We start from the raw sequence: 11,008 nt of genomic DNA on the forward strand, positions 1-11,008 counted from the left end.
GTTATAATGTAGGTAGCACGGCAGCCAATTTGTACACAGCAGCTCCCACAAACAGCAATGTGATCATTTTTTCCCCCAAAATATACTGTATTCATAAAAATTGTAAAATAAAAACCTCAAAGCAATTCAAATTGGACATTTCATAAAGTGCAGTAAAGATCCATTTCTTTCAATACACTACATGAGGTGCCTCATGACCCTTGTCATTCCAGGTTATATCAACACCGTACATTTGCATTACATACCAATATCATTCTTTGGTACATACGGCCTGAGGAGTTTTACACAGTTTCCTGCCTCTTGGTGCACTGTGGTGGGAGGACCAGCACATAATCAGTTTTTGTGATGTTGTTTGAATGATTAACCATTGGCCTGGACACTGGGAATAATTCCCTTGATCTTCTTCGAGATAGCGCCCAGGGGATCTTTTATGTCCCCCTGAGAGGGCAGACAGAGCCTCGGTTTAATGTTGCATCGGCTCACCCATCATTTCATGATATTTTGTTAGATGTAACAGTTTGGATGCAAAGATACAATTAAATGCACTGAAAAAGAATGATATAAAGACTCATCAAGAGGATTAAATATGTTCTCTCCTCAGGATAACATTGACTGGATACCTTACCTAAGCATAACCTGCATAATCGTTTATGTCATTGGGCATGCAATAGGACCCAGTAAGTACAACAATTAGCCATTCATTTACTCAGTTAGATTTTTCACACTCTGCCTTTTATGAAGGTATGCTACAGTTCCAGAACATGAAAATAACTTCAACCTCAGTACAATCTGTGCTATTGCATATTCTGGTGAGTTTTTCCCACATCAGCATGTTTTATTTGCTGTCCCGTTGAATTTTATTTGATATGGTTGAATTTTAAGTTGGATTTTACAAGTAACTTATGCTGAACTGTTACAGTTTATGGAATAACAGTAACCCCAAAGGTGATGTAACATCAAGTTTCACAGAGAAACATACCACAGCAATGCCATTAAAAGAACTTGCATTTATTTGGTGCCTTCTCACACCTCAGAACATTCCCAAGTACTCACATCCACTCAATTAACTGAAAACAACTTACAGTCACTGTTGCGAAATAGCAGCCATTCTGAAACTGAGAAAAGGAAGAATAGGAACATAGGAGCAGGTGTAGACTATTCGGCCCTTCGAGCCTGCTCTGCCATTCAACTAGATCATGGCTGATTTTTTACCTCAATGATATTTTCCTACACTATCCCCATATCTCTTGATATCTTTAACACGTAGAAATCTATCGATCTCTGTCTTGAATGTACTCAATGACAGAGCCTCCACAGCCTTCTGGGGTAGAGAATTCCAAAGATTCACCACCCTCTTCATCTCAGTCCTAAATGGCCTACCCCTTACTCTGAGACTGTGTCCCCTGGTTCTAGACTCCCCCAGCCAGGGGAAACATCTTTCCTGCATCAACCCTGTCGAGCCCTGTAAGAATTTTGCATGCTTCAATGAGATCACTTCTCATTCTTTTAAACTCTAGAGAATACAGGCCCAGTCTCCTCAATCGCTCCTCATAGGACAATCCCACCATCCCAGGGATCAGTCTGGTGAACCTTTGCAGCACTCCCTCTTTGGCAAGTATATCCTTCCTTAGGTAAGGAGACCAGAACTGTAGACAATACTCCAGGTGCTGTCTCACCAAGACTCTATACAATTGCAGCAAGACATCTTTGGCCCAGTCACCAGGAGAATTCCCCCCTCTTCTTTTTTGAAATGTACCACCTGAACAGGTAGGATTACAGTTTAAAGTTTCATCCTAAAGACAGTGATATCACATTTCCTTGGATATGTCATCCAATTGGTGCATTATTTGAGTAGTTTGAGGGTAGAAATAAGGCTTGGACCCAGTCTGGGCCATTGCCCCCCTTTTTAATATGCTGCTGTTTTCTGGGAGGGGCAATGGGGCGTGGGAGAGATCAGACAGTTTCCTTTTTCCAAACCCATTTATGTCAGAGAATGAGGCGGGACTATGGTGATGACAAAATCTAATTGACCTTCCACCAGTTCTGCCCCCTCAGCATACTGTAAACCTACATGAATCGGAGGTACAGTACTGCCAGGTGGCCGAAGTGGAACTCCCCTAACTGAAATGGCCATTTTCCTTGCACCACAGGTCGCAAAGTGACCAGATGTTCTGGAAAAGGGACAAGATTTAGAGGAGCAAATCCCTTTTCCTCCAGACCTTCTGGTGCTCTCCCATAGTGGCTTCCCTTCATTGTCCATTTCCTACCTTTGCACCCACCTAGCAGGAGCCCCAACTGTGCCATCGATGGCACAGCCGCATACCCACTTTACAAAAATACCTCTAATCTTTGGAATTTGAACAGGTACCTGGAGCAGTGGACACAAGTCCCACCCAGCCAAAATTGTGATGGAAGAACATGATCACAGATTTTCAAGGCCAGCATCTCCAACAATGAGGCACTCTGTCAGTACTGCACTGATTATGTGCTTGAATCCTAGTGCAGGGCTTGAATCCGTATCCTGCTGCAGAGGCAAAAGTGCTGACACCATACTGTGGAATTGTGTTGGACCGCTGTTAAATTGGATTTTCACACTGAAGCTTAAAAAATGTATTTGGTGAACTAAACCTTTATAGAATGAATGTATTTATATTGCTTTGCAATCTCGCTCTGTAAATAGTAACCCCAAGGCTGAACAGTATTTATAACTCATGGGTTTGACTGGCCATGAGCTTGTCACTTGCATGCTCTGTGGCTGACTCATTGTTCAAATATGGTATCACATTGTTCATATGTGAAATACCCTTCATATAAAGTATTACTGATTCCATGTAAAAGGAACATTGGAATCTGTGGTAGGAAATCAGAGCCACAGCCAGATAATGAATCATAGAATTAATAACAGAAAGCACTTGAAAATGCTCAGCAGGTCAGACGGCATCTGTGGAGAGAGAAACAGAGTTAATGGGCTGAACCTTCCCGGCCCGTGGAATCAGGGTTGGGTTGCTGGGGGGTGGGGGGAGGTGGGGGGAGGTGGTTGGGGGCTAGGGCCAGGAACATAGTGGGGAGTTGCATCAGTACAGCTCCCCAACGCATTCCAGTCACCGGGGAACTTGCTCAGGGGCAGGTTGGGAAGATGATCAGCTGCCACCGGTGGAGCAGCCCCAACAATTCCCACTCCGCCCCCCCTTGAGGTGCCATATCTTACAGGGCTATGGAGCCAGAGCTGGAAGGTGGGATTAGGCTCTTTCTCGACTGGTACAGACACAATGGACCAAAATGGTCTCTTCTGTTTCTAAGTCTGTGCCAGTCCTTTCTTCCACATGAGCCATCCAGTCTAATCATATTCCCGTTTTCTCCCCATATCTTTAATATTCCTACTTTTTAAGTCACCACCAAAGAGGTGGCAATCTCCTTTCTGAGTCAGAAAATCATGAGTTCGAGCCTCACCAGCACTTAACAACAGATTACTAGTCTGACAGTTCCAAAACGGGATGTTGGAGAAGCGTCTATCAGGTAAAGCATTGAACTGAGGCCCCATCTGCCTTTCCAGGTGGCCATCAAAGATCCAATTACACTATTTAAAGACCAACGCTCCAGCCTCAATCAAAACAGGTCAATCTGCAATTGACACAGAGAGAGCTTTTGTGTAGGGTAGCGAGGCTAACCCCCTGGAATTATTTAAGATGCCACAGTGGGTGAACTGGAGGACCATTTTGGATGGATGAAGTAAAGTGAGATGAAAGGCCATCTTCATTATATTTATCTCAATCTCTGTGTGCAATCCTATTTACTACTTGACTGCAAAGTACATCCGGATAGCTAAAGTTGCTGCAGTGACTGGAACTGAAAATTGTATTGCTGTCTCAGTGGTTCACGTGGCTGTGTTCACGGTATCAGTCACAAGGGCCCACACAGCATGTATAATTCCCGAGGAGTCAGGAGATCAGCACAAACTAGCTGAACAGCTTCAACTGCAGATTCAAAAGAACTTAAGTCACAGAATCTCTCACTGACTTGGGGCCAAAGCATTACTCATTAATCATCAAAGGATTCATTCCTGGAAGCATTCAGATCCAGAACTTTATTCAAGGCTTTTCTTTGCATGTCACAGAGTTTAATAGCTGTATTTATTTATTTTGTTTCGATGCTCACTCCAGCTGTTTCCTGGCCCTGCACCCCGTACCACTTCAGGAATGTGCGACAATCCAAGTACAGTGTTGTTGCTTTAACTTGCCGTGCCATGAAGTGGACGGACACAGAATCCGTAACTGAGTGGCATTGGCAGGGGCCCCAGAACAGTCACTTAACTGCCCTTTCGTCCGGAGGTAGTGTACAGCTTGGGAAGATGGGCAGAGTAGGGAAATAACAAACATCCTCTATCGATAAAAAAGGAACATATCTCCATAGACACTGACAATGAAAACAGAAGAGGATGAAGGTTTCGCCTCCAGACAATTAACCTTTATCTGACAACAACTTGCCTTAATATAGCACCTATACTAGCAAAACATCCCAAGGCACTTCACAGGAGCGTTATCAAGCAAAATTTAACACTGAGCCACAAAAAGAGATATTAGGACAGATGGCCTAAAGCTTGGTCAAAGAGATCGATTTTAAGGAGCATCTTACAGAAGGAAAGAGAACTAGAGAGGTGGAGAGGTTTAGGGAGGGAATTCCAGAAGTTAGGGCTTAATTCACAAAACAAACACAACTATGATTAACAGAAGCAGAATTGCGAACATAGATCAAGGGCCTACTCGAGACTCCAGCACAATAATATTTTGGTTATTGAGCTGTTTCCTGTGCTAAAACTCTAAGCATAAGTGGTTGCCTATATTATACCTCAAAAATACTTCGTTGACTGTCAACATCCTGAGGTCGTGAAAGATTCTGTAGAACTGCAAATTCTTTATGCCGTACATACGAAAATCTGACAATGACAGACAGGAAAAGATGCACTGGCCCATCCAGTCTGTCACGCACAACTTGTACATCACAATATATATACTCCCCACCCCACCCAAAAATCATATAATGTCAACCTGGAAACATTGGGGTGGATGTTCCTCTGTTTGATAATGCTAACGAATGATAGACAACAGGCTCCATTTTCTTAATGACATCTTAGTGGCTTTGTGATTCAGAGCTGGGGTTTGCATCTGTGATTCTACACAATGTAAATTCTTGATAGCAACTTGGCCGTGTGGCAGGGGTAGAAAGTAAAAACATGACCTTTTGCCACAAGGAGAAAGGAAGAAGTATATAAAAACACTCTCCACATTTCTAGCTCGACAGAGACACAGCATCTGCACAAACACACAACATGAGTCAGGAGTGTTGTGCGTGTGGAGAGGAGGGTGAAAAAGAACGAAGACATTCAAACAGGGATAAACGCTCTTTCTCCTGCATTAGATGGAGATGAGATTAATTTTGAAAGCACTTTGTGAAATACCTGATATTGTTACTAACTGCAGTCTTTCTCTTTCTCTCAATTCAAGGCCCTATTCCGTATGTGATAACAACAGAAATGTTTCGTCAGTCTTCCAGACCAGCTGCCTTTATGGTGGCAGGATCAGTGCATTGGTTATCGAACTTCACTGTGGGTCTTGTTTTCCCATTTCTAGAGGTAAATGTAATTTAAGCTTCACTTATTTTGGATTTAAAATTTAAACCCAATCATTCACTATCTATGCCGTGGATTTGGGTAGTCTGAACCAGATTACAGTGCAACACTGCTTAAAATTGTTAAATCTCACTTGGAGATGCCACAAGGCAGCTGGTTTAGAAAGTAGGGAAAGTCACCCTGATATTGTAAGAGTTGCTCCTCTGAGTTTTGGGATGGGTCAATGATGATTGAATCATGTCCGAATGGGATAGAAATGTACAAACAAGGATTGGTAATTTAACTCCTCAAGGTTTTTTGACCATTTTATTAGATCAACTTAAGTTTCAACTGCCTATTTGGTCTGAAATCAAATCTTGCACATAAGATTTTTGGACCACTTACTAGTAGAGAGCAGCAGAGATGGTCTTACATTGCCTTCCTCACAGTTTCTACCTTCTAGGTGAGCTGTAACCTAGGCTAGAACCCCACTTACCCTTTAACAATGGGAGGGGCAGCTGCACCAATCAGACCCCAATACTTAAGCTGGGCATCAACCCCGTATCCAGAGGTGGTGCTCCAGTCTCCACTCACCAAGACTGTGTGGTCTGGGGTGTATGCCCTGACTTGGAGGTGGGAATACTACCACTCTATCTGCCGATGACTATCCTGTTGGATGCTCGTGCAGTATTTTGAAACCATAATCTAGTCTCTGCTTGCTGGGGATATCTGGAGTGGGAATCAAAACTTTCACCTTCTGATTCAGAGGCAGGAATGCTACCACTCAGCCAGTGGCTCACTCCTTCATTGGTTAGATGGTCTTCTCCTTTCAGTCTTTTCACGGGTTTAATGTTATGACAAAATGAAGAAAGATTTCCACTAGTAGTGAGACATAATGTAGATGTTATCTACCTGTTTTCTAGCAAAATTGTGAATGTGTTCTTTCTGAATGCTTTTACAAATTAATCTGAAGGAACGAACATTGGAAACCTTCCTGCTATGTTTCCAATGTCACTAAGACATAACAACCAGAGGCAATCTTCCCTTATTGCTGTATATAGAGGGAACTTTACTCTGCATTTTGGCCTGTATTGTACTTAGGTACTAAGTAAAATAATAGTATTCCATCTCTAAGCACTTCCTATTTCTTATATAAAAATCTTTTATTTTAAAGAAAGCAAAATGCACCAGAAGTATTAATTATGCTTTTAAAAAAAAAAAGCACCTATTCATTCAGGAATTCTTGGCAATGTATATGTGCAATGAGTTGCTCCCATGTAATCACTGTAAATGGACTTCTGTTAATTTATTTTTGGTTGTTCATGGGATGTGGCCATCGCTGGCTAGGCCAGCATTTGTTGCACATTCTTAATGGCCTTTGAGAGGTGATGGTGAGCTGCCTTCTTGAACTGCTGCAGTCTATGTGGTATAGGTACACCCACAGTGCCGTTAGGAAGGGAGTTCCAGGATTTCGACCCAGCGACAGTGAAGGAATGACGATATAGTTCCAAGTCAGGATGGTGTGTGACTTGGAGGGGAACTTGCAGGTGGTGGTGTTCCCATGCATCTGCTGCCCTTGTCCTTCGAGGTGGTAGAGGTCACGGGTTTGGAATGTGCTGTCGAAGGAGTCACCTGTTCATCGTATTGATATTTAATTAATTAATTAACAGGAATGGAAATTGGGATCTAAGGTGCGTGGTTATCATACTCACATGTTTGACTTACAAAAAATGTTTCCTTTCAGAAAGGGCTCGGGGAATATAGTTTCATCATTTTTGGTGGCATCTGCCTCGCAACCTTCATTTACATCTTCATCGTCATTCCCGAAACAAAAAACAAGACATTCCTGGAAATCAGTCGAATTCTGGCAAAGAGGAACAAAGTTGAAATCAGGGTGGAAACAGAGCACCTGAATCTGGGTCAGTTGCAAGCAGGAAAATGGGAGGCAGTGAAGAGCACAAAACTCTAACCACCTCTGTGATTCTCTTTGAGTTGAAATCGCCTGGTGCAGTATTAGTAACAAGCACCTTAGCATGTTCTCTGTCAAGTTCCTTTGTCCACTATTGAAACAAAAAATTTAAAATGAATCGTTCAATTGTTCTAATGGGCAGAGGAATAAGTAAACTTTCTTCCCTAAACCTTTCCCCCTTCTCCAGCTGTCTCTCATCTTCAACAACGTTCCTTAAAACCTATCTGTTTGACCAAGTTTTTGGTCACCTGTCCCAGTGGTTCCTTCTTTGGCTCAGTGCCAATTATTGTCTCATTATGCACCTGTGAAGTGCTTTGGGATGTTTTAATACATTTAAGGCACTATATAAATGTAAGGCGTTGTCAGTCATCCTGCATGATTTCAATCTATTTGTTTCTGTTAAGACTGCACTGCTGTTGTTCTGTATTTAGTTAGCGAGCTCATTGATATGAGAAGCTAAATATGATGCTAATTGAGATACATTCTCAAAAGTCTTAAAAACTACAAGGGCATTTTGTGGTCTTATAACTATTGGAAGTAAGAGAACTATCTACAAGGAAAAGGTGGGAAAGTGAGACTAGGTGAGTTGCTCTTCTGAACGTTTGTGCTGTAACCATTCTATGTTTCTATGATCCTCAATAATTGTTCCTGCAAAAAGCAGAAGAAACAAAGAACTGCAGAAAGTACCTTGAGGCATTTTACTATGTGAAAGGTGTTATATAAAAGCAAGTTGTTGTTCTTGATTAAATGTAGCTGCCAAAGGGATGATAACATATAACCAGGGCCTAACTGAAGGCACTGCTAAATCCTTGTCCTTGACATTCTCCAGTAGCATCCATTTCTGCAACAACTTTATCGATCACAGTTTCTAAAAATAGAAATATAGGTTCCTACTGTTCTATAGCAAGTGCCTGCTGTAACTTTTCAAGCCCTTATTCGTTTTTTTTGCTTTGAATGAGGGTTCAGGCCACTTGCAGCTGGAAACAGGCAGTTTTTAGGTCACCCATCGGTGGGACTTAGGTGGACAAGTGGCTGAAAGGAGGTCAGATTGCAAAGCACCGCTTCACTTTGTGACTTAAGCATTTTAATAACTAGCAGACATGTCATTAAGCTTAATATCATCATTTAGAATAGTTGAAATCCTGCTATTTAAATTGAATCAGCAACATTTCCAGCCATTTTATTGTTCAAAGCATTTTGTTTCTTGTAAAAATATCAAGAAAGCTTTTGAGTTTGATTTAAAATCATGAAACTTAATAATGTCAGTAAGCTTGTAGATTCTGTTGTCAGTTCCATGTGATAGCATGATGATGAAAATGAAATATATCTATTATTAACCATAAACCTACTTCAGTTCCTTCCCACTGGATTTTTAAAATGCTTCCTGTACAAGTCACAATTGTCTCAATTATTATTCTATTTATTGCTTGTTAATACTGTATAAGTCTTCAAACAAGTTACCTGCTAACAACATTGGTGATTAACACACTCTATGCCTTTGTCACATGACAGCTATGTTATTTAATCTCTCCTGCCCTCTGCCCTATCGGACACCTTCCCTTTTGTTCTCTTCCCCACTACCCACACCCTCTACCCCCTTCACTTGCTTAAAACCTAATTCTTTTCCGACCTTTGCCAGTTCTGATGAAAAGTCACAGACCTGAAACGTTAACTCTGCTTCTCTCGCCACAGATGCTGCCTGACCTGCTGAGTATTTCCAGCATTTTCTCTTTTTATTTTATACTCTGGTGATTATTCCTTTTCCATCTGCGTGGGACAGGTATTACATGCATATTTCCGGCCAGAACTGTTCTGCCCACCATATTGGGAATAGGCAGATATTTGTGACTCAGGGCACAGGCCTGAAATAGGTGTTAGACCCTTAGCATATGCAAATATCCAACAATAGTCAAGCAGCTCGACAGCATCCAGGACCAAGCAGCCTGCTTGATTAGCACCCCATCCACCACCTTAAACATTCACTCCCTCCATCACACCTGCATGGTAGCTGCAGTGTGCACCATCTATAAGATGCCAAGGCTCCTTCAATAGCACCTTACAAACCCTTGACCTGTACCACCTAGAAGGACAAGGGCCACAGGCACATGGGAACACCACCACCTGCACGTGCCCTTCCAAGCCACACACCATCCTGATTTGAAAATATATTAGCTGTTCCTTTACCATCGCTGGGTCAAAATCCTGGAACTGTGTCCCAAACAGTACTGTGGGAGTGTCTGCAACACTAGGACAGCAGTGGTTCAAGAACATGGCTCACCACCACCTGCTCAAGAGCAACTAGGGATGGGCAATAAATGCTGGCCTTGCCAGTGATGCCACATCCCATAAACAAATAAAAAAAGAGGCCCAATGTCTGTTTGGAAGCCCCTACTGCAGAGCTTATTTGCTCTCAGGCAGTCAATGTCAGACTGTCCTTGGGACCTATAGACCTATGAATGTGATCAAAAAATGGTAAATATATTTAGCCTGAATGTAGAGCGGGAGGAGCAGAAGTGCTTCTCCCAACCCCACCATTTAAAGAATGCAGGCTCCCGCTCTCCCCCACTCCTTTATCACCACCACTTCCTCTAACCCCCCCTCCCCCCCCACACACACACACACAACCACGGCTTCCGATCTCTTCGCCCAGCCTGCCATCTTATCTCTCTTCTCCTCCCAGCCCTCACTTACCATTGGCATTGGCAGGTGCCCAATCTTCTTTAACTCTGACCAGCTGACTCTTCATGCCATGTTAGTTTGATGGAAATGAGGCCCATGTCCCAATATCGGGCGAGCCTTGGACTCCAACATTCAGCTGCAGGAACCCGAGCCTACTCCCTACTTCCCTGTTGCACACCCTTCATTCTGTGTGCCCAAATTTCTAGCCCAAGGTTTGTTGTGAAGATGAAATTGTAAATGATCTGGATTAGTGCTTCTGGATCAACAAACTAGGGTGTAATTCTTTTATATGAAGATGCAGAAATTTCAATCAATTATAATGATCAACTCATGACATTTGAAGTTTATAGGTTGTGTTTGGTGCTTTGTTATTATGGTAATTTGATGGAGAGTTGAACCTTCTCCATCTGAGCATTCTGATAGGACAACCAGCAGAATCACTGCAACCCATAGAAGTACAGAAGCTGTGGGTCTATCATGGAATCTATTCAGGACACCCCAGGAGAGGCTGTAACACAAACTGATACACATCTCAGCAGAAGAAGGAAGCAAGCCCAAAGGTAAAGAAACATTTTCACCCCAATGGTGACACATTTTCTTTCAATGGCTTATTTATTGTACTCATTAATCAGATACACGAGGGGGAAGGCTCAGATTACTCCTGATCATCATTGTTGATTGACCAGCCAGCCTGACTTGCTTTTGGAATCTTTTGGGGTTGGGTTGGTTCCAGCGTTTGTTTTCATCCCACTTGA

The 11,008-nt window shown here is 42.5% G+C and overlaps 1 protein-coding gene across 5 annotated transcripts in view; it reads left to right on the forward strand.

The window, feature by feature from the left end:
- Positions 1 to 10,596, forward strand: part of slc2a1a (solute carrier family 2 member 1a) — a 32,930-nt gene extending 22,334 nt beyond the window's left edge. For all 5 annotated transcript variants that reach the window (XM_068017016.1, XM_068017013.1, XM_068017012.1 and 2 more), the window contains 3 exons: positions 602 to 677; positions 5,502 to 5,629; positions 7,350 to 10,596. In XM_068017016.1, the coding sequence (XP_067873117.1) occupies positions 602 to 677; positions 5,502 to 5,629; positions 7,350 to 7,574 (429 nt within the window). In that variant the 3' untranslated portion in view covers positions 7,575 to 10,596. The remainder of the gene's footprint in view (positions 1 to 601; positions 678 to 5,501; positions 5,630 to 7,349) is intronic.
- The last annotated feature ends 412 nt before the right edge of the window (positions 10,597 to 11,008 follow it).

Source organism: Heterodontus francisci, chromosome 37 (assembly GCF_036365525.1).
Source record: "Heterodontus francisci isolate sHetFra1 chromosome 37, sHetFra1.hap1, whole genome shotgun sequence".
NCBI lineage: Eukaryota > Metazoa > Chordata > Chondrichthyes > Heterodontiformes > Heterodontidae > Heterodontus > Heterodontus francisci.